Source organism: Lates calcarifer, linkage group LG19, assembly GCF_001640805.2.
Source record: "Lates calcarifer isolate ASB-BC8 linkage group LG19, TLL_Latcal_v3, whole genome shotgun sequence".
Lineage (NCBI taxonomy): Eukaryota > Metazoa > Chordata > Actinopteri > Centropomidae > Lates > Lates calcarifer.
The window spans coordinates 14004254-14029419 of NC_066851.1; the positions used below are offsets into that span (position 1 = coordinate 14004254).

The window sequence follows — 25166 nt, forward strand, 5'->3', positions numbered from 1 at the left end:
AGACCAGCACGTCCTTTAAACATGGCAACCCTGATGAAAAATGGAACAGAGGGTTTTTTCAAGGATTTAGTCACGCTGGAAAAAAATGAATACCTAATTTCTTGTGAGCTTTAACACCCTTTCTTGCTGAAAAATAATGAATTGAACTCGAGTCACATGGGATTAACCTTAACCCCTAGCACACAATTAATTAATGATCAGATTAAGTCTCTAGATCTAGAGATGTGGCAGACTGAAATAAACTTGATGACGAGGAGAGGCAGGGAGGGCGAGAGAGAGAGAGAGAGAGAGAGAGAGAGAGAGAGAGAGAGAGAGAGAGAGAGAGAGAGAGAGAGAAAGAGAGAGAGAGAGAGAGAGAGATAAGGCATCACAGGGTCAGCGGGTTCATTCTGTTCAGGCTCAAGAGGAGGAAGCAGCAAAGTGGAAACTCCTCTCTGTTGATTATCTCATTGCACTACAACAATCATATGAATTTGATGCTCATGAACACACACAAAGAATGCATCACCCGCATCAAACAGTCTGCACGATTTTGCTTCCAAACATGTCACAGCACAGTCCACAGATTGGTAGATGCCCTAATTCATATGGCGCTCTTCTGCAAATGCTACTTATCATATTACTGATTAGAGGCATTTCAGCAACAGTTGCTATGAAGTCGCAACAAAGCAGCTACAGTTACTGGCTACAAACAGTATGACTCTACATGTAAATTTCAGCTTCTTTGGCTGAATAAGAAACTCACAAATCAATGAATCTGAACAAATCTATGAGGAAAGGGCGTTCCAAAGGCACAGATAGAGGAGATGCAACAATGTTCAGCTTCAATGTGCTCAGATGTTCAAATTAAGCAAGAATGAACAGTGAGACTTCACACTTACGCTGGAAGGTCACAAAGATACAACAGAATGCTTTTTTTTTTTGCAAAATAAATGTATCATAACACAGCCAAAGTTTCTGTCTTTGTTTAGGTTGATATAAAACAGTGTACTTCATGTCGTATAAAAGAAGTTATGTACATAAAATGGTGACATCTTGTGAAATACTGGCACTACGTTACACTTCAATCAACCCAAGAACAATAAAATCAAACTGAAAATAATCCATAACGTGTTTGAAATGAATTTTAAAATTCAAATCCTGTGAATTGGTGTCATTTTAATTATCTTCAAACTGTTCTGTTTGTCTTGTTTTATCTTTTTGGTGCATCTGTTTTTTGATCTGCCGCTCGCTCCTTTTCAGCCCAGTACACTATACATCTAGGTCATTACAGCGTGACCTACTTCCAGCTTCCTGGCTTTATGTAATAGTTCAGAGAATTGTTACATAATCACAGGAGAGGAGGCCTGCCTACCATGTGTCTCCTCATCATTAACAGAAAGCAGCAGCGCAGTGAAAAACACAGCATGGTTTTGAACCCACCCAGACAGAAAATGGCCCCAAATGAGGATAATGGATCCCGGAGTGTAAGGCTGTTGAGGGGAGGAGTATATGTGTGGGCAAGATTTATAAGAAAAATGAAGTTTGGACTTTCATTTAGGGTGTTTTATTTTTTTTTTTGTTCCCCCCACTCTGATGTTTCTGGAGCAAAGGGTCAGAAGGCTTCTCTGCAAATTCAGACCAAGCAAGTAAGCTGTGGCTAATGTTATCCCCCACAGAGTAAAGATGAGTGTAGGACATAGCTGGGGCATTAATGGAGAATTAATGTAGATCAAAAATTAGTTGAATTTTCTTTAGGAGGATTGTGGCTACTCTTGTATTTGAAGTGAAACACATTTTACAGATTGTGGGGAAAAATGCAATAAAGAACACAAACAGACTTGCTTATTTAATTTAAAAAATAATGAGTGCATTTCCCTGGAAATGTTGAATAACTTATAAACTAATTACCTCTTTCAAGGAGGTTTTGTTTTCAGTCCCACTTGTTTGTCAGTTTGATGAAATGTTAGGCCACGAATCGAGGAAAAACTGACCAGCTTTTGGTGCAGATCCAGAGCCTTCCAAGAATTCTGAATGAGATTTTGGTAAAGCCTTTTTTTAAGAGGTCCCTAAATTCCACTTTATTTCCAAATAATCTCCTGAGTTTCCAGGAAAGAACCATATAATTTGGTACATGAGATTTTTTATTCAGAGGACAGCAGGTCAGCTAACCATGCAAAATGTGAAATGCTTCAACAAACAAACATATAATTCTGAATACAGTTTACAATAATGAATGTACAAGTAATAAATATTCATTGGGGTTCATTTCTTTCATGGAAATTCATCTTCAATAGTAAACACAAGTGATTGTATTTTAACTAAATTAACAGTCTCCATTTTTCCTGTAATTAGTACCAAACTACATGGTCATTTTCAGGAAACCTTCAAGAAATTATTACGAAGTGATGGACCTTCAAAATAAAGCATTAATTTAATTTCTCAACATGGCAAGAATATTTAGGTATTTTTAAATACAACTTAAGCTATACTCCTCACGCTACAGCACACTGTTAAATGGAAAAATGTGAATCCAAGTGTTTTGACTTTACTGAACCTGAAAATGTTTACACATGTAGTGTTATCAAGAAAACAAATTTAGAAGACTGTATAGAGGTGGAGTTTATTAGATAATTTTACTGTATATCAAACCTGCTGAAAATTCAATCGCACGGCCTGAAGACAGGCTGCCAAGTTACGAAGCATGATTTATGTTAAACTAAGTAAATTATAAGTAAATTGAGCCAAATAGCTAAGACAAAACGTGTGAAATACAGTACATGCAGACCTACTTAGTGAAGAGTATGTACCTAAACAACTGCAGATTGACAATAATATTCACAATATCCTGCTGCCATTAAACAAGCCCAGACTCTGCACTGCTTAACAATTCAGGTTTATGCACCTATGCAATCTATAGCACACTGCTTTTTTTTTTTAACTTTTGGAAGCTAAACAATGTAGAATCAAATGTTTGAATATAAGTTCTGTTTTATTTACTGGTTGTTTCATGACCTGAATTCATCCACAGGGGTATGTGAGACATTAGCTGCCATCTCACCCTGTAATCCTGTTATGTTTTTACAGGTGGGCTAATTCTCTTCTTTCCTAGTATGGTCAAGACCCATAGTTGAAAAAAAGGTAATAAGTTCCTACTTGTTTGTTCAGCCAATAGTCAGTTTTACCATAATCTCTGACCTAATTTCAAGGATTTGAACAAATTCGGGAGTCTTATCGATGGAACGATCTTGTGAAACAGCAGATGGTGAGACCGCGAGGACTGGAACATTCTTCAAAACTGATATTTGTGGTGATAAATGGGGAGGGATTAAATTAATGTAAATGAGGTCAGGAAAAGAGAAATAGAAGAGTCGTGTGGATAAATCTGATATTGATGATTAGGATTAACCTGCACCATAACACCGCCCCCCCCCCCCCCCTACCGCCAGTTCGAGCTGCCTGGTAGATTCACCATGATAGCAACTGTTGTATGACTAGTTCTGGTAGATCTGATGACCTCGCTGACATAACTGATCCATTCAGGCAACCAGAAAAACAAGATTGCTATCAACTAGCAGTTAAGACCATGAACCAAGCTGCAATTAGGTCAGCAGACGGCAAAAAAACAGATCAGTTAGGAGCTGAACATCATCCAGCCTTGCTCTTTTGACTGCTATGTTTACTGGGGAGGAAAAGCTAGTTAACTTCACTATAAAAATAATAAGAATGTTAATCACAGATTTGGATACTGGTGCCTAGAAAGTGATTTTTAATGCCTTTAACAAAGACCAAAGCAGCGTTTCTAGTGCTACGTTATAAAAGGAATCTGTTCTTTTTTTGTTTAATCAGTTTTTTTGGTTAAATCTAATTTAAGGGAAAGAAGCACCCTGTTGAATATAAATTGACTTTTTTCTTTTTTTAAAACCCAAACCACAATTACGCCATGGAGCCTGTTTATCATGCCAGGAATTTGCCTCCCAGGTCAAAACGATGAATGTACTAACTCAACACAAATCACAATCGTATGTTCACATGCACCTCAGCTGACTCCTCTCAGCCTGGTGAGTTTATAAAGTTTGATTTTCCCTTGCAAGAACACAGACTCTTTCTTTTATGAAACTAAGCAAGATTTATGCAAGATGATTGAAGCCATTTTTGTAAAAACATTTTCCAAATTCCGGGAAACTATGATTAACTGATGTACACTTTTAATTGGCGGTCCTAAATTATTAATAATACCAACTTATTACACATTTAGGACTCAAGCTCAGTTAGTTTCCTTAAAAGGACGACATTAATTGGTACCCACATTAATTTCATTCACATTGACATGCTGTTCCTCTTCTCACCTCATTTTCCTCTCTCATGCCGTCTATGAGCTCCATCACCTTAATGAAATGGTTGCAGCGGAGGGAGTGATCAACAACATGGGTAGGAAGCACTTTGTGCTGCCAGTGTCTCCATTCCCACAAAGACAGCTCTCTGGATGGAGGTCCGTCTTCCTCCTTTTAAGGCATCAAACAACATCATATAAATATAAGGTGTCAGTAAAATAGTAGCATTATATTCAAATCACCAATGAATGGCACACAGACAGGAATGTAGCAGGGTTCTTGCACATATGCTACTTCTCCTGACTTTTCCACATGTAATTTTCTGACCCTTGGGCGGGAGATTTTGGCAAATTCAGTGGCCACCTCCACGCATGGCTGAAAACTGGAACCAGTGTATATCTGCATTAAGATGCTGTATAGTAAGGGTACAATCCATAGAAATTAATTCAAAATATTTACATTTACAGTCAGTTTTTTCCCTTAAGTTATCATATCAGCTGGTAATTTCACTACTTTCATATTTTTTCTCAATTTAAATCTGAAAATATATATTTAATTAAAAGATATTACAGCCTAAAATGAGATATGCTACAGAGCATGTTGCTTGATTTTTCTAATAACTGCCAAGATGGCAAACTCTAGGCCAAACATCCCTTTAGTTTTGGATGTCTTGCAGCCAACACAGTGTCTTTGTATACTGAAGACAAAAAGTTAATCTTATTATTTCATTTTAGAATATAAAAAAACACATTTAGTATGTAGGTTTTCATTGTATCTATGGGTATTCCAGCTTTAAAATGAAAATGAGCTCACAACAGCTTTATCTTCAAGAAACAAAGACAAAAAGAGACAAAAAAGAAAGTCAGAAAGAAAGACAACCTGAGGTGGATGATCACTGGGTATGGACATGAAGTGTGACTGCTTCAGGGTTGGATGAGCTTCATCTTCCTCCAGCTTCATGGTGGACGCCCATAGGGAATATTCTGCACTGCTAAGAAACCCGTCCGACATTGCACTGCCCTGCCGAACTAGCACATTAGACACACACATACTCAGAAACCCACATCAAGTTACCTCCAGTCAAGGAAACTTTTCTTTTTCCATGTCCAGTCTGAATAACCAAAATACAGTGTTCTCCTGCCCAGACCCTTACTCAGGTTTTGAGGGTGGATGAGTGAGGCCCGTCCCTCAGAGTGGGACCGTCGACCCCGGACAGACGACCGCCTGCTGCTGCTCTCCCGGTGGTCAAACTGGCCACAGGTAATGTGCATCTTGTGCAGGGTGGGGTTCACCCCCTCAGGCAGCATGCGGGGACTGTTGGGGTACATATGGAACCCGCTTTTGTTGCCAGTGATGGACTTGTACACACTGCGCTTGTTACTCTGGCTCTGGTTGTAGGTCTGAGGGAAATAAAAGTTTGCCATTGAGGAAATGTAATGCAAGTGTCACTTTCTCTGCTTTTGTTGATGCAAGTTGCCAGAAAACGCTCACCCTCTCCTCACGTCCCTCAGCCAGGATGATGACGATGCGTCCCTGCCGCTTTCGTCCAGTACGTCCCATTCGCTGCACGAGGCGGGTGGGGTTCTTCTGCGCATCAAAGCAAACAATGAGGTCCACCTCTCCGATGTCCAGCCCCTCTTCCCCCACACAGGTCGACACCAGCGTGTTGAAGCCTCCCTGACGGAACCTGTGCACCACCTAAAACACAAGTGAAAATAAAAACAGCTATTTTAATCTTTCCATCTTTGTGTTTTCATTCTAAACTCGTGTGTCTCTTTGTGTACATTATAAATAAAATTCCCTATTCATAACACAGAACATGTCTGGTCTATTTTTAGTATATGAACATGTGAAGCCAACAGGACAAAATGTACATTTACATGTACGCACCATTCCTACGTTATTTACTCAGAGAAAATGGCACAAACTATCCGCAGAGAGAAACTGCAATGCCAGGCACCAAGCAGTGAAATTAATGTACAGGCTGTACTGAAAATCTGTCCTTAATTTCAAGGAGGAGGAAAAAAAAAAAAGGGCAGATGGTCTCTACCTCCAGCTGTTCCTTTTGGGTGAAGCCTTTAACCCCCTTCCCAGCTGAAGCTTGGCCCATAAAAGTCATGACCCTGATCAGCGGAGCATGGCGGTTCAACATAGCTGCGATCTCCTGTACGCTTTCACGGAACGATGAAAAAATCATCACGCGTGTGCTTACTTCCCGAGGACCTGAACCTGGACATTAATGAGATAGGAAAAAAAAGAAACAGACTTCCCTCAGTGACCATGAGCCAATTTCTTATGGCACTTTAACATCCAGAATGCTTTGTTCTGTGATCCTTTCCAAATTTAATATGCTCTGAGTGAACACAGCATCATCAAAAGTTTGGGGTGTTTTTACTTCCAAGTTTATGATCAAGTTATTAGCTCTTGAAGGTTGAATTAAAAATACTGTATTGTGGATCTCTGGTTTTCCTTATTCAGAAGCAATCTGGACAAGAGGTTTTACTACTATAATATTTACCAGGAATTCTAGAGAAGTCACAAGAGAAAACTCCAGTGTTGCATCTTTAATGTAAACATAATAACAAGGTTAAACTACTGTAACGCAATGAGATGCTTTTTCTTTCTAACATGAAGAGAATTATACATTCAGCTTTAACTCAGAGCAATTATTCCACATGAGTCACAGCAGAGCAGTGCTATAATAAGTAAGTCACCATTATCCTCTGCAGAGCTCTCAGCCCACTGTCTGAAGTGCTGCAGCACCACCCCCTCCAGTTTCTCCAGTTTAGGGTGACTGTAAATGAATGGCTCATCTGGACCTAGAAATATTAATCACAGAGGATGTTAGTCAAATACAAGCAGTGTATTCTTTGCTTTACGTGAAAACACCTTGTAAATTGAGGCATTATATTTCTAAATTGGGGAGATTGGTATCCAGATTGCATCAAAATGGCTCTTCCAATTCAAAAAAAAAAAAAAAAGAGTAAGAAATGACTGATGCGGTATGAATAAGTGCTCAGGTACCAGCAGATGGCTTCATAAACATTGCTTCCATCTCATGGTAGAGGTCCATGAAGGTGGGCGTCCTCTGCAGCTCATTCCTGGCCCTGGACAAGTCTGAAACACATAGGAGAGTCTTCATATCAAGCATGTTTTACAAATACATGAACGAGTATTTGCATATGCGCATGCATAGGTGAGGAAGTAGCATTTTCTCGTTAAATCTGGCTATTTGTGTGGATAAAGTGCAAGGAATGTGCCCGGAGGTAAGGCGACTGACCTCTGGATCTATCCATGATTCCCTGGATGTAAAAAAACAGCGATCTGAGCCCCATCTGCATCAGGAGCTCGTAGCCGTGGTACAAACTGATGCAAAGGGCAAAGTCACCCTCCAGCATTCCCTGCTGTGGACCCTGTGTAGAGCAAGAGGGCATGTGAGTCCATGAGACCACTGTGAAACTACTGTTAAGAATTTGATAAAAAAAAGGTTTTACCAGCTGTTGCAGTAACAGCCTTTATCCTGCTTCTACTGCATTTAAATATGTTAAGACATGATTTCCATTAGAATCATCTAATGTATGCCCACTAAATACAAACACTTCAACACGTATCCGGAATATCTTGTAAAGAAAATCCATAAATGTACCAGACAACACTCTAAAGGCTTTAAAGAAAATATTATACCAATCCACTAATTTAACTCTGTGAACAGTTCAGCCGATAAGTTAACACTAACTAAATTGATGTATGTACAAGTCTTGAATTTAACAGATGCAATGCTTCTATCTTCCTAACATTACCTTCTTCTTCTTCAAGTGCATGTTTCTTGTCTCTATAAAAAAAAACAAGACTTTTTTCTTTTACTGTTTGGCGGTTGGAGCAAAAGTATAAACCTGTATATATCTTTCCAATTTTTACATTATTTTTACATTATTTAACTAACAATATTAGTTAGTCATGTAACCTATTATTTGTATTTTTCATTTGTCTGATAATCTTTTACCACAACTTGTCATCTTTAGGACTCTGTACATTTTAAAACTGAAAGGCTGTGTATCATATCATGAAAAGCTGTATAGCACACAGTATATCACTCAATATTGTCCCAGCAGAATCCGTGCCTTGATGTATGGCGGTGGGTTTTTACGGAACTGGTCCCTGGCGAGGATGAGCTGGTATTTGGTGAGAGTCCTCAGGTCCTTGTGAGCCATCACCCGGTTCTGGACCAGGCGAGACATGAATTTCTCCAGCACCTGTCAGGAAGTGGAACGTGCAGATATGTAGGTCACAAATAATGGCCAATTTCCTGTGTTAGGAGGGTAATGCATCAGACCGAGCAGCTAGCACCCTACCGACACAAAGAAAAACACACACACACACACACACACACACACATCCTGTGTAACCACTTTCAGACACTCAGGTGTTCCTTTATTGGTAAACAGACTTGGACAGACTGAATAGAAGTCTTACTTCAACAGGAGACGCAAAATTACACTATAATGTGTTGGATTCTTTTATCCCCTGCCCTCATTTCCTAATAATTGGAGGGGAGATGGAGGCAGTTTGTCAAACAGACAATTTTAACAATATCTATTCATCCTCGCAGCCGCAGATAATGGGAGGATGGATCATTACAATTTCAATTTTGGCTGTATGGAACTGCCGCTCTGAAAAACTGAACAGAATAAAAGGCTGCTGTGAAAGACGAAGTGGGCTGATAAGCAGTTTGGTCGTTTTGAGTTGTAGATGGTGACTGTGTTATGAAATGGACACACAAGCTTAATTATGGTATGATGCAGAAAGTAGGCCAAATGACATTATCTTCTACTCATACTAATGTCACATTTGTCAAATTCATTGTGATATAATGATAAGAAGAAGATGCAGAGGCAGGAAAAGAAGAGGGGCTATACTGTTTATATTTGTAGCATACTTTAATATCTGTGTAATATTTCAAAATAAAATGTGTTTCACTTGATGTGTTACCATCACTGGATAAGAGTATATTGAAATATACACACGACACATATTCTCACTGATTAATTTAAAGCATTTCTCAAGCATCACAATCAACAAAATAAGAGATTAACATTGCCCAAAAACATTTGAACCTTTCGCCCCTGCAGAAGAGATATATGAGAAAGCACTGATCTTTTTAAAACAGTTTATTTAAACATTTTAAATATGAAAAAATTGGTTGTTCAAGTAAAAAGCTGTTGCTGTAGTTAGAATAACAGAAAAGATTTGAAAAAAAAAAAAAAAAAAGCTTTCCTCTTGAAGTGTTGTTTCTGCTAAACCCTGGCCTGTTTCTGCGAGGTGAAATGCGAGTGTACTTGTCAGAGCTTATGAAGACAAAAGCGAAGAGTTAAATAACAACCTTTAATTCCACTGACCTTTCAGAAAACATCAACAGCTATATCACCCAGCCCTAACTGCTCTTTCATGAGACTGTAAGGAGGCCTGTCCATCTGGTTAGGTCTATCCCTCATTACACATGATATGGTTTAAACCTGAAGGCAGATCACTTAACAGGTGTTTGTTTGAATATGGGACAGAAAAGAGGATTATTTGACTTAAATATTTTTTTAATTCCATTTCTTATATTAATTAATTCAGTTTTTGAGAGATCATAAATCACAGGAGAAACTATTACCTTGTTAGGAACATGCAATAGTAAATGTTACAAAATGTAAAGCGTCACACCTATTGCTCTATTGAGTAATACTTTCAGTGCATAGGAAAATGTGCATAATAGGCATGTACAGTAGCAGCTCAGTGACAAGATGAGTCATAGCTGTGACAGGTGAAATGATGAAGGAGCACTGATGGCGATGAGTTAGATGGAGGTTTAATTGCACAGCGCAGGCCTCATTCAGTTCTGGGTACAGAAGAAGATACTGTAGGCGTCTATGTAACTGGCCACAGAGGAATCAAATAAAAGATTTTGCAGCCTCTTCATCGCTGATTCAGAGTGAATTCTTCTGCAAAATGATGAGCAGAATATAAAGTAGCTAATACCACAGGATTAATGTCATAAACAGATACGTGATCTGGTTTTATTTTCAGCAGTGCGTCTCAAGGGACAACAGTGTAATGTGGTTAATTCATCCTCCATTCAACACTTTGGTTCAGGTTGAACTATTTCATGGATTTTCATGAAATCAGAAGAGGAAATTCCTGCTCTCATATTAGTATTAGTATAACTACTAATTATTATTATTACTATTATTATTTTTGAATTTTAAATGTCCCACAAAACTATAGCTCATTACAGGATGAAAAGCTGACATAATTAGAATTTTACCATGCCACCTTCTCACGTTAACATTTATGCATCCATCTATTATCTAAACTAGCTCCTTTTTTCTGGTTGTTTGGGATTGGAGCCTATCCCAACCATTCACACTTACAATTGTTCCTACAAGAAAATTTAGAGTCACCTAACCAAACTTAACATACATTATCCTCTATGTTAATGTACAATACATTTTACAGCCTCTTTAGTCCTTAGTACTTAGTCGTGTTAATCCATTTTTTGGTTACAAGAACTTATCTTGTTGTTTCACAAAAATTCTGACCATTCTGAATCAATAGAAATTAATAAATAAGTATCACAGAGTCCTCTGCAGTGTGTTTATTATACTGCATGTCTGTGTGGCCACAGAGCCACAAGCTGGTTACAAGGCACAATCCCACCCCACCAGCCCAGCCCACCCCTCCTCCCTCCCTCTCTCCCCCTTCCCTCACTCTCTCCCTCTCTCTCTCTCTATAGTTAATTGACAGGTGGAACACAATGTGGGAGTGTGTATGCAGCAGTCAGGTCCAGATTATGAGATTACACAGAACCAGATTAGTGAGGTCGCTGTTTTTGTCTGGTTGGAATGTGGAGAGAAATGACAAAATGTGCCCGAAAGAAAACCGTGTGTGCTTGTTCGTTGTATTAATACTGCTGTTTGCTTGTTTCCTACACTTTGATTCACGCCTGTCGAACACACCTATCACCTCGTGGGGTGTATTTATATTTCCTCTCGCTTGGTGATCGGTGCTAGCAGAACACTGGCCTTTTTCTACTAGTACTGTCAGGACCAGTTTGTTTCTTAATGCATTTACTCATTTGTTTACTTACGTATTGTGCTATTTTCTGATTAATTCCGGAGAACCCATGAAATCATGTTATAAAGTCAGCATAATGACCGAGAAAGTGAAAAAAATGTGAAGTAACTACCCAGTGACAGTGATAAGAAGAAGATAAGTGATGACAAAAATAGTACAGTACGCATGATTTAATCTCATCCACCTCTATCTATACTGTATATTGTACAAGAACAGGTTGGACGTCAAAGGAAAAATGCTGAATTAATCTGAAGCAGAAACAGTTGTTGCCATGATGCACAAAGCAGGCAGAGAATCACTGTTCTTCAAGTGAAGAAAAGAACTAATGAGCTACAGGCAGATGGATTAAAACACTACCATCAACAATACTACAGGGATAGAGGCTATCATTTTTTCATTTCCTAACAGTAATAATGTAAATTTATTAAAAGTAAAAATGATGATGACACACTGATTTTATAAATATGCTTCACCTAGCACCAGTACAGTGAGGTACACTGTGGTTTGGGAATGAATGAAGTCAGTGTAAGGTTCTCATAAAAATAGTTGAACAAATATGATGTGGATGTTGGATTTAGATTTGGGGCCAGATTATTTAAAGGAGGAGAGGAGAGGAGAGGAGAGAGGACGAGGGCCAAATGGCAACATCATCGACAGGAGCCTCAATGAGCATGCTCAGTGGGACCAACAGCTGATTGGTTGAGGGGCATGGAGCTAAGTGATGTGGGGAATCTGTGAAAAAGCCAGTCTGCAGGCAGCTATTAATAACAGAAACTACACTAAGCTGAACTCTTACTTCTGTATGTCAACAATGTGACAGACTTATTAGTGCGTGCGTGCGTGTGTGTGTGTGTGTGTGTGTGTGTGTGTGTGTGTGTGCCTTGCCATCATTGACACCTATGAGGAGGGGCAAATATAAGGAGAAAGAAAACAGGTTCCTTTACTCAAATGATGAGTCCCATTTCAAGTCTCAAGTCTCAATCTGTTTAATCATGACATAAAACTCTATTGTTGCTCCGAGGGTGCTGCTGTAAATCAAAACAAAATCTTTGTCAGGATGTGTGGATTTATAAAAGGAATAGAGATGAGGACAAAGACATCCCCAGCGGAGGTGTGGGTGGATAGACACAGCCATGCAGGGAGCCATTAGGTTCACCTCCCTGTAGGGTATTGTCTAGTGTGTGTTTCGGTGCATGTGTGTCTGTGTTTTCATGTGTGCATTTGTATGGAAACTCCCCCACAGACTATAGAGGATTATATAACAGCCTCTCTACGTGCATAATGAAGGGTGCAACATGGTGGCTGGCTATTGCGGTGACACAGGTCAGAGGAAATCCTGCCTCGTCTGTCCCCTACTGCAGAAGTTGAAGTTTGTTTATTATCCTCCGCCTGAGATTTTTGGATTTATCCTCATCCCACATTAAAAGACTATTAGGATGATGAAGCACGAATAAAGATGTATCAAAGCAAAGGACACAAGAGATAATTGTTTCAAATATGTTATTGTCCCTCTTTTTCAGGTCCTTAAAGCTTATTTTGTATTTTACAGCATTTTGCAGTAAGTCTATATTCCCTCTCCTCTTACAGAGGCAGTCCTGGCTGTCACAAATACACGTGTACATGCACACACACACGCACACACCTCCTGACTCACTCCCTGCCACCCTCTACCACTGCGTGTCCTGTCATTGAGGCAGTCATCAATTTCTTAAAGGGTCGGGATGCAAATAGTCACATGTGGTAAGGTGTCAGTGTTACAAACACGGTAAATAAGTTAAAGCTGTCACTGTAAATGAACACCTGCATCATGTCTATAGACACATCTTTTTTATGCATTCGTGTAAAAGGTTGAAAATTTAAAAAAAACATTATATTCAGTGTAAAATTTCACAAACATTTAATTTAAAAAACTTAGCATTTTTATCAACCATGGATAAATAAACAGGTTAGTCCTACTTTAAACCTTTACTATATGCTACTGTACAACGCGATACAAAGTAAGACAGCTTCATTTGTACAGCACCTTTCAAACACAGGGGCAAGTGTTTCACATAAGGTGAAGAAATGTATTTGAACAAGGAAAACAGAATCAACAAAACAGAATAAAATGACTTTAAAATATCAATATATCAGTAAAATTCAAGCAGACAAAAATAAAGGTGGACCAGAAACACAGCTTTTAATGCTACAATTATTAGAAAATTAAATCTCAATAAATCTTTTACTGTATTTGTCAAGAACAAATGTCAAACCAGCTTCTTTAATGGGATGATTTCCTGCTTTCCTCTGTCTTATATATTTATGTTATATTAAAAATCTTAACTGTTTTGGTCCGACAGTCTTTATCTATTTATTTATTCGAGGCTGGCACCTTGTACTTTGGGAACTTGTGGTGGACAATTTTCACTATTTCCTGATATTTTACAGTCCAAATGGCTGATCAGTTCATCAAGAAAATAACGTAAAAATTAAATGAATATGAAAATTGTCATTAGTTGCAGTTGAGTGCGCCACAGCACACGCTTTCTGTGCTCACATATAACCGGTATATTAAGAAATAATAACAGCAAAGACGTATGGAATGGAAGATATATGGAAACGGCTGCGAAGATGCTGTTCAAGACTTGTGTCCTCTTATCATCGGTACCATCCTCGCCCCTCCTGGTGAAATGTCTGAGCCCGGGTGGGGGTCCCGGTTATTTATCTTCTCGGGCAGCAGGAGTGGAGGGGGTGGTGTGGGAGCCCGCAGCGTCACGTGGTCCGCCCTCATCTCCTATAAACATCGCATTCACCTCCGGCTACGGCCAGGCAGGCGTCACGCTTTTATGCACAGGCAGAGGAGGAGACGACTTCTTTCTTGTTTTTAAAAAGTACACCCAGCGAAGGAGTATGGCTCGTTTAGGTCAGATGTAATTCGGCGAATGTAAATATGACTAAATGCGTCGGGAAAAGCTTTGTAGTGGCTGGTTTGTTGACCAGAGAGTAACGGTTGTCCTACCGAGGTCCAAGGAGAAAAAGATTGTCTTTTAATCCGACGCGTAAACCCGGCAGCAATTCATGAGTAATTGTGGCTTTTTTAAATTTTAAGTCAAGCCCTTGAGGTGTTTTTCCCCCACGGTAGGTAGGTACGAGTCTTACGAAGAGAAATGGACCGAGGTGGCTGCCAGATGAATGGCGGCGGCGGCGGTGGGGGAGACGGCAGCGGGCCCGACCGACATGGGACGATCACACTGGAGGACCTGGAGTCTTTCTCGGAGGACCAGCTGTCGGACTCAGGCAACGGCAGCCTGGAAGAGGAAGGAGAGACCATGGAGGAAGACGAAGATTCAGACCGGCTTCTGCATTACTGGCAGGACGTAGCCAGGGGACACCAAGTCGAAGTTTCTCAAGGTAAAAAAAAAATGCGGCGTGAAAAACCAACGGGACACATAACATGGTTACTTCGCTTAGTTAGCAAACATATAATTTAAATGTTTTAGCCCAAGCTTTTTTCTATGGAATATTATCTTGCACGAGGTGCACAGACAAGTAAAAACAACTAAAACGTTTGACTTTGACTGTGGCTCAACTTCCTCAAGGCATACCATAGTGTACATTGACCTAATTTCCAGTGAGGGACATAGCTAAACCAGTTTCAGCCAAGACAGCACACCCCCTTTTCTTCAGACAAACAACTTTAAAACTGTATGGTTATTAATACAAGACCAAACTTTGAAGCACATGGTCAAAAAATGTAACTTCGTGCAGACAGGTTGTAGTTTAAAGGCCCAAACTGTTACACAACAATAACTACAACGTTACACATTGAGTTTTACCCACATGTGTGGTCATGAGACCTCTAGGGTCCCTGGAGGGATTTCTGGGTCTCAGAAAGATGAGAAATTGTTGAGTGTGGTGTTTGGAAAAAGCATTACATTTGCATGAAAGATAGAATTTTTTAAAGGTCAGGATTATAGGGTTTGTAAGGCAGAGCTTTCACTCAGATTCAGTCTATAAAAATGGCTGGTTGTTTTGATATCAGGTGTATATAACAGCAAATGCCCGTTTCCTTTTGTAGGCTAAAATATTCTGATAGAACAGTAAAACATCATAGGCATTATATTATGGTAGTAATAACCACATAATAATATGGTAGTAGAATTACTGTAGGAGTATGGTCTAAACTACAAAAGCAGAGAATAGTGTGGCTAATAATATAGTAATAGTAGGGTCTGTTGTGTCTAGCAGTTAACAAATTCAACAGGAGATGAACTGTAAAACAGAATAATATATATTTATAGGCATTTTGTGAGTAATATTAAAGTGCCTGGTTTTCAAACAAAGAGAAAGCAAAACATGGAGCTATTTATGACTATGTGTTACCACCATGTGTCTTAGTACAATACAATAATACCACTGGGCTTAAGACTGACCTAGAATTGGTAAGGTAAAGCTGACTAAAAGATTGAAACTCTTATCACCTTCCCATGATGACGGGCTCTGTTTTCAATTGCTGGTGGAATCACACTGTTTTGTTTATGCTAGTCCACAACTACAACTGCAGCCTCACAAGTAGCATGGCGTGAGGTTTTTGTTGTTTTTAACTGATTTCGATTTGTAACTTAAAGGATTAATGGTCACCCTCAGGTCATTACAACATTCCCAGATTCAAATACAACAGTGTGTGAAAATTAGTAAACACAAGGAACGCAAAGCAGGCTTATTGCTTTGCTTGATCTACTCACTCAGGTGAATAGGCACAGGGATCACTAGGGAATACAGAGATATTTAGCCTGTGGTATGCTCTGTATTCGCCCCTGTGACAGAAATGGTAGTGTGTGAGTCCATATGTCCATGTGGTAGTATGTCTGTGTGCATGTGTGATCTATTTGCAAACTGCCTGGAATGTGGTCAGTCACAATGTGCTCAAGGTTGAACTGCTTTGCAACCCCTGAACTGAAAAGATGACCACTCGACCAGTCCAGTGTCTCGGTCTTTCTTCAGCATGCAGTTGCTGCGCCTCAGACAGCAGTGCCGCAACATGAAAAAAGAATGTTCTAAATTTCTGTGTTAATTAGAAGTGGTGGTGGGGGGGCTGATTTCAGTTGCTGATATTTCCATGGATTTAAAGTCAGTTGCCATCCCGACATTTTCTCTGCAAAACTGTTGACCAGTATAATTCATAATTATCCATTCATTCAACCAAGAATAGGTTTTGTCAACTTGTGGCTTCAAGAGTCTGATTTTACCATACAAGTCCAGACACTGGGCTTAGCTGGAGACAACAGCAGCAGTTGTTTTGAACTCTGGAACCTTCCAAGTCACTGCTAATCACAGATCTTGGCCACGCAGACCTGGACAATGGACCCATTGAGATAAGCTACACGTCAATGTTTTAATTCCCAATTCACAGCAATAAAATGTTTTCAAAACACGCTTCAGATATCTAACTTTGCCTTATAGGGCACAAAACATTAAACAAAGTCAATATCAAAGCATTCGTTATTAGTTCAACTTATCTATGGTAAATGTTCATAATATAGTACAGGCCAGGGTCAGCCAACCTTTGTAGCTTGTGTTTCCTTAACATGACCTCCTGTCAAAGAAGAAATAGAAGAAATTTTTTGATTCTCTCCTATCAATCTGGGGAGTCTTGGCACCCTTATTGGAAACCTCCTGGTTATGCTATCTGCCATCTGACCCTATGGGTTACCACTGAGAATCCAGTAACACACACTGGCACATCCTTGTATCTCTGCCCTCAGACCGCAGCACTAATTGAGGATTTAGTACTTGCTGGGGCTTTCTGACTCAGGGGGCATTAGCTACCTTGCCTGCACTGGTACTGAGGTTGTAGCTACTAAGTCCTGCACTACAATACTGTATCTCAGGACACGGGCCAAGGCCATGGTAAACTCCTTTGCTCTAATTGTGATGGAGTCAGATGGAGTGAGCTGAGGTTGATGTTCAGCTTGTCATGCAGAAATGCAGCAAGCTGCTGAGTGCGTGGAGCAGTTGGAGCTATTAATGCTACAAGTTTAATTCCAATGTAGCTACTTACAAATTGTTTTTACAGTCGTATAAAAAAGCCACAGGGAAGTACCATCAACACAATTTTATGTGGTATCCACAGCAATAAGCAAACTACAGTGCTGTAAACAAATCTAGGGCACTTAAAACTGCATCAAAAGACTTACGTAGACTGTATGATTTCCATGCCCTCTCACTAAAGCTCTTTACTGGAAACAAAGATAATATTATTTGCGATGGATATTCACAATGGCTCATTGCAAAGTAAAACGAGGTTAAGGGAGCAGATATCATCAACTGATGTGGATGCATGAAGGCCCTGTAGCTTGTAAACAAGATGGAATTTACTGCTCCAAAGCTGCAAGCTAAAAGTGCTCTCAAATACCCATTGCACAGTGTTCACATCAGTGAACACCAAATGAACGCTTAATTAACAAATATGGCCTTGTCTCAGTCTCCCTTCATAAATATTGACAGTAATAAGTGCCTTAGCACACCCAACGAAGTTCTGTTCCCATCAGGATACATTGGTTTTGCTGCTTTATCATAACTGCCACTCAGCAAGTGCAAGTAGTACAAGCCAGTCAACACCCTGCAGTGGTTTGCAAAGTATGGGGTCAATCAACTGACATGTAATGTAAAACCACAACAGGCCTTAGGGTATTAAATCAAATTCACATCATTTTTGTTACTGTATGGAGCTTGTCTACCCAGCGATGTATTTAAAGTTGGTACATGTGTTTATTGACAGTAGTGCAGTAGTTCTTACATAATTTCCAACTCCTACACACCTGTTTAACTGTTGCACATTACAGTGCATTACATTGCACAATTCAACACATAACAAGAGTCACAAAATACAAAACACAACACTTATTACAGAGAGTTGAACTCTAACCCTACATCTGGGTTTGTTGTTGTGAACCACTGCTCTAGTATATATTTGTGCATAGATCTTTCTATTACAGACTCCTACGGGGTATTATTTTAATACTCTATACAAATTTGTATTTATTACTTTTAATTACATTTGTTAAAGCATTGTTCTTATTAAACAAAGCATGGTGCAACGTGTGTGTGCTGACTGGGCGTGTTGACTGTTTGTGCATGCAAGCAGTATGTGTAGATAACCATGAAGTGCTTTAAACTGCAGTGTGTTTTTGCTCCTTGTCACTCTCAGTGAAGATGACACACTTGCAAACTAGAGAGTATTATTTTACTGTCAAACGTTAATTCTTATTAGCCATCCTTAACAACTCCCTTGATCAGCAGTTAACACCGTAACCTTGATTTCACAAGATCTTGCTTAATGTACACACTCGCAAACATTCACACCACAACCCTCAGCTTTGTTTGTTGTCAAATGATTGATCACCTAAACACAGATTCTTCTGACCCAGTTTTCCTTCATTGTATTGACAGACAAAATGTGATTGAATTGATTCACCTTCAGTGCCTTGTATTTGACAGTTCAACAATGGAACATAATGATCTTATTTAATCTGACAACATTGCAAAAGAGTTTTATGTTAATGCTGTTAGTGTTTCGTGTAGTGACAAGTGTGGGAATGTGTTGCTTCTATAGACGTCCTGTAGTATTGTGTAAATTAGAATATCTGAAACAGATGTGTAATTAAAGAATATAACAGACCTACACTGAATTTTCTGGTTGCAGAAAAGCAGCTCCTCAAGTCAGAGCTCAATAAGGGAGTTGACTACATTATTAAGAAATAAAACAGCAAAACTGCTACTAGCTACTACAGTAGTAAGTCTCTGTTAATACCAGTCTATAACTGGCCTCAGGCAGCTTTAGTCAGTGTTCTCTCCATCAGCTCTAATAAACATTACTCTCTGCGACATCCTGGTCCAGTGCTCTGCCCATCTGGCAGCCTTTTCTCACACAAACTACCAACTCCGCCTGCCAGCAGATTACTGGAAGTGAGGATGTTTTATATAGATTAGAGAGACAAGACTGCAAGCATACATATGATGTGAGTGGAATAATATTAAATGGAAGTATATGCACTACTGTAAGAATGTGAAAATCGTATGAGAGGCTGCACGTACTGTAACTTCTGCTTTAATGTGTTTTAATGGTCTTAATATGCAGAACTAAAACACACAGTCAACAAAAGGAGCATAATATTATTTTGTGAATGACTAAAAACATCTGCTTTCATTCCTTTGACTAATGTGCAGCCAAAAGTTGGCATCTGATTCAGAACAAAGGGTTTTGGCTATCCTTGTCAAACATACCAGGACATCAGTAAACACATAAAAAAACAAAGGAACAGAGTATTTATTTTCTCTCATGAAAATGTTTTTATTCATATATACAATACTTTTATTTTTAGACCGTGGTCTAAACTGACCAAGTTTGTTTGTCTGTCAACAGATATGGCAGAACCCATTCAGCAGCTAACCACCAACAACCAAGGACGCAGCCAGAGAGAGCACATCCCTTTCACTCTCCTCACACGCAAAGAGAAGGTATCTACCTGACTGTTACTACTTTAACCACAACAAATGATTTATACACCCTCGGCTTGTGCAAAAGTCTTTTCACACAATTTCATGTTCTATATGAAAAGGGCACAGCTCATTTAGCAATGACCTAATTTAAAGTAGAAAACTGTGCCTTCACCTGGGCCTAGATCTGCAAATGAAGACCTTGCATGACGGCCAAATCTTTATCTACCTGCCAGGACTTCTAGAACACTGTGGATACAAGAAGCTCACAGTAATGCAAATAGTCCAAAATGAAGCATCCAATAAAATAATCTTGAGTTACACAAGTCAAGTTATCCTGTACATGAACACATGCATATGTGCATTTTATTTTTCTAAGCAATAACAAATTTTATAATACTCAGACACACTTTACAGCATCTCTAGAACTTTACCACCTTGTAGTGCATATACTGCAACATACAAATACTTGATAAACACAATGCTGTGGACGTGACCAGTATCTCTGTCAGTCTATGATCACATAGACATCACACACATAGAGATACACATAGAGATCTTCTGTGTGAGTATGGGTGAGCTATTTATTTTCAACAAGATGATCATGTCACTCAGTACGATAAGCCGTTTAAACTCCTTAGGGGACCGTATAAATAAAGAGGCCTAATTGGTTTAACTTGAGTTAATTAGTTCATTAAGACTTGGCCGGACACCCCGGTTAAACGAAGGACAATCATGGCACTCTATTCTTAGAGCAGGTTTCAGTGCCCTGTAAAAGGATAGTACGTTGACAGTACGTAGACGTGAGAGAGTGAGTCATACACCTGAGCTGCAGTGGTCACAGTGCACAGACAGAAATACAATTGAAATGAAGAATGAACTTTGACTGAATGAACTAAGACTGCTGCTTATTTTGGACAGGGACTTTTTCAGGTTATTTGATGGCAGGTATAAGCCAGCAGTATATTTATTGGTATTATGTAAATCTCCAGTTACAAAAGAAAATGTTACAGAATGATAATCTGTTTCATAAGGATACTTAATTCAAGTTAACACAGTAGTCATAAGGTGTTTAACTTTGTCTCTCGTCTTTGGTTGTGTACTTTTTCAGTGTGGGGAGCTGCTCTATGAGAAACGCCACTACGAAAAGGGCCACTGGGCTTGTATAACGATGCGTGAGGACACGTACGAACAGAGCATCTGTTACGGTTTTATGAGGATAATGAGATACATCTGCCAGCAGAACTCTTTAGGTGAGTCACCAAGCAAGGGACCATTCAACTCATGCAGTCGATGGTCTGGCCTTTTGAATGCTGGCCTTGTCCTCTACTTCATTTTCCAATGATCAAGGCAGACCAATGAGTAATGATGACAGCTGACATTTTCCTCATCTAGGTAACTACTTGGGCATGACACTCCCCATCGTAACAGTGGTGCGCACAGACGAGAACCATTCTGTTATTTCCCATGACGTCACGGTGGCATACTACCTTCCTGCTGAGCATCAGGCACAGCCCCCACAACCTTCCGACAACGAGGTTGTGATAGAGATCTGGCCTGCCACTGTTGTATACACAAGGTCAGGAGAAAATGAACTGTTAATACCCAGATGTAACATAAATGATCAGTAGGACTAGAATTAATGGTTAGCTTTTTTCTCTGCTTCCAGGGCCTTCTCAGGTCCCACCAATGAAGTGACCATCATTAACCAGATCAATGCCATGGCGGAGCTGCTAGACTCTCCTGGCGTGTGCGTCAACGATTCGTTCATCGTGGCCGGTTACACCAACCCTGCTCACAGCAACCGCCAGAATGAGATCTGGTTTTTAGAGCGACGCTGAGGATTAAGCAGCATCCTGCTGTCTGTGACCCCTTGAGCCTCGTAAAGACTCCCTTAACACTGCCCCAGTTCAGCTACAGCCTCAGGTGCAACATCCTCCGTAGTCACCACCTTTACCTGAAACAACCACCAGCCCAGCACACTCCAGAGCGGCTGAGTCTCAGAAAACTCAGCCCTTACTCTACCCTCAGTGAATTTTCATCCATGTTCATTTACAGAGATCCTCATTTCATCCATTAAAACTGAACTAAACCACTGCCATACACATGTGAACACAATCCAGATGCTAAGGTGAAGCGTAGCATTCAACTCCTGCTCTTACAGACTAAAACCTTTCCCAAGCACAGTGCTCTTTTGTTAAAAGTTAAAATAGTTTTAACTCTTAGCATTCTGCAAACACAGTGATGTGTCACAGTACTCTCAGAAACATGCAACATGCCTGTCTTTTCGGAAACAGTGGAAACAGGCTCCCAGTGGACATGCAGCCTTATTGTGCTCCCTCTCTGCTTGCTGCACAGCTACAGTGTCTTGTCGTGTGGGTTGAACGTCAATGCACAACAGAAAAAAAACCAAACAATTTCTCTGTCATCTGTCTCTGTCAGATTTGAACTATGTTACTATCAGTCTGCTGTTTTTGTAATTAACTACAGGTTTCAAGTCTATGTGGTGCCAGTCACACTACATATTTTGTTTCAATAATAAGTGCAATACTTGCCGAATAACCAACAACTAACAAGCCAGTTATTACAGTTTCTGGGCCACTAACCTAACCCAATCTAAGGGTGTGTTCAGTCGCAGGTATTGTGGGTCGGTTGGGAGTGGGGGCATGCAACACAATCTGATTAACAACATCCAGACCAGAACTGGTGGCTTGAACCATAAATAAGCTCAACACAATGTGTGACATTAATTTAGAAAACAAACACATGTGAAATGCAACATGTCCATGTGTGTTTGTGCATGAATGTACAGCTACTGGGAGAGGGTGAAAACCAATGTCACACACCTGACGAACCAAACGCTGGAAAACTCACTGATCTTACTGCTGAATGACAATCGTAAAGTACTTATATATTATGTATGTCATTTTCTCTGAAGAAAATTATGTAATAAAGTCAATGCATTCCTCATGCACAATAGTTACCTACGTACCTCGTTCTCATGCTCTTTTTGCTACTCTGTGTCAACGTTAGTAAGTATGCATTCACTACTGTATTGCAAATATCACTGCTGCTGAGTAGAGACCATGCAACTAAGAAAAATAGAGCACAGAGAATATCTCTACTGTGATTATACTCTCTTTTAAGTAGACAAAAAAAATCAGTTTTAGTTAAAACTGTTCATTTAATGTCCTATCAGCAATCTTAAGAAGAGTATATGAAGTCAGAGTGAAAGACGTGTTTATCTATATTTTAAAATAAAACATACCAATGCAATGCAAACAAAAACAAAGCATCAAACCAGCTACACCTTGAGTTCACAGTAATGTTGGAATGTCTCTGCTTTGAAAATTTACATTTCCTGCTTGAGTGCCAGTGAAACTGGAACTAGCCAAATCATCACTGTGTGAGCATTCCTTACCAGGACAGGGGCATACTAGGGAATGCTTAAGGCAGGCAGTTGTTGAGGCTTATTAAATATGTGTAAAATAAAGAAATAAAAAACTTAAAGTCAGCTCAAAATTGGTTTCATCTTATTTAATCCACAAAAAATGTAAAGAAATCAACAGTTAACAGAGTTAATTATTGGGTTGGGGAGGTCGCCCAGTCTTAAAGTCAAGTACATCAAATACATCCAAATCCAAAGAGTTTATTTTGCATTTAATGATTGAAGGGTTGATATGATACTCTATGACAAATGTAGTGTGTAAATGCTTGTAAAGCCATGATATGTGTAGGTTTGTTTTCCTTTTAAGAGCCTGGTTATATGGGAACATCAAGTGTGAGGATTTTATTTGTTTTCCCTTCTGTTTTTTTGTTTTTTCTGGTTTTTTTTTTCAGTGTTTTGCAACGGTGTGCTGTACTGTGAAAATTCAAGTGCAACAACAACAAGAGCTACTGTGGTTTTCTTTGTTCAATAAAAATGTGCTTGTCTCCTGTCCTTTGAACAGCGATGCTGGGTTTAATTGGGTGCGTTTACACAAAACACATGTACTATACAATTCTAAGAGTATTGCTGTAGAAATCAGATATCAGTCATTGAATAAATGATGTTCAGCAATATGTTACAGAGGAGCTCATGTAATCTGAACTATTGGAAAAGAGCAAAGGTCAAAATCCTTCATAGGCTCCTCATGAAACCCCCCAAAGTTTTGCTATCTGGCATATAGTTGATGATTTATATTCCTACCAATGCAACAACAGAGCCGTTTCAGCTTCAAACATAGCAGTAAAACAGAAACAAGCATGTTTGTACCAGCTAGCTACAGAAAAACCCTAAAGGGATTCCCTTAGTGGCAAACAAAAGGTCACACCCTACTTTGTTCAGAGACATGTAGCATAACCTATTTCACAAGAAGAACTAGTGCTCGGTTACTGGAGCATAGTAACAAGATGACCTCTCACAAGAGGGACAAACACACACCCACACACATACATTGCATAGTACAGTACACTGTGTACAGTGTCTGATGGAGACATTACAAGAAACCAGGAGGAAACGTTAAGAATTTGATTAGCAGCCATAAGTTCACAGTTACGTGTAATAAAAATTATAGTATATTTAAATAATTGCTAACAACAGCATTAATATAGAACTTGTGTGTTAAAACATGGCATATATTTTTCTTTAAGTATGGATTCCTTTCCTCTTGGTCACAACTTTAAGCACATTTGTTTAAATAAATTACATGCATTCTTTTGGGGCAAATTACCTTTAATGTACCCAGAATGCCACTAAAACATAAGCCCTAAATTACACCATCAGTTTCCATTACAACACAATACAGGGTGTAAACTTTATGATGGATATGTCATCACAGGCCTGGACACAGTGACCTAGTTGCTCACTGACACTGCATGCATTGTCTATAAAACCTCCATCCACACTCAATCAAAATCACAATGCCGAGGCATGAGTAAAAGAGGAGGCTACTTTAGTGGTTATATGGACGAATACTGGTCTCTCTCTAATAGTTGTGATAAAACGGAGCCAAAAACTGGAGGAAAAACACACAACTGAGCCCAAAGAACCAGTCTACATGACTGGTTCATTTCTCTGATTTGCCCAACAATCATTAAATTCCACCTGAATGACTGCAGTAATGCTCATTTTACACTCGAGTACAGTGTTATCTCTGGTCTGTGTGCTGTCTGGTCAAATTAAGAGAGGGCAGTGGGACATGGAAGTTAACAAGCAGGTTGCAGACGTCTTCCAGTCGGGAGGTAATATGAAGAGAAGGTGAAAAATGAAAGACTTGA

At 39.5% G+C, this 25166-nt stretch overlaps 2 protein-coding genes across 2 annotated transcripts in view; one reads left to right on the forward strand and one right to left on the reverse strand.

Moving 5' to 3' along the window:
• fancm (FA complementation group M) overlaps positions 1–25166 on the reverse strand; it is a 38910-nt gene that overhangs the window by 11061 nt on the left and 2683 nt on the right. Inside the window, exons 5-13 of the mRNA XM_018663486.2 lie at positions 8435–8566; positions 7594–7726; positions 7338–7430; positions 7028–7132; positions 6364–6542; positions 5805–6011; positions 5467–5713; positions 5193–5341; positions 4329–4484 (exon numbers count right to left, since the gene is read on the reverse strand). Of these exons, the coding sequence (XP_018519002.1) occupies positions 4329–4484; positions 5193–5341; positions 5467–5713; positions 5805–6011; positions 6364–6542; positions 7028–7132; positions 7338–7430; positions 7594–7726; positions 8435–8566 (1401 nt within the window). The remainder of the gene's footprint in view (positions 1–4328; positions 4485–5192; positions 5342–5466; positions 5714–5804; positions 6012–6363; positions 6543–7027; positions 7133–7337; positions 7431–7593; positions 7727–8434; positions 8567–25166) is intronic.
• On the forward strand, positions 13365–23854 carry soul3 (heme-binding protein soul3). Its single transcript, XM_018663490.2, has 5 exons — positions 13365–14819; positions 19834–19928; positions 21019–21160; positions 21303–21486; positions 21577–23854. The coding sequence occupies exons 1-5, from the start codon at positions 14576–14578 to the stop codon at positions 21746–21748; spliced, it is 837 nt and encodes a 278-aa protein (XP_018519006.1). The 5' UTR covers positions 13365–14575; the 3' UTR covers positions 21749–23854.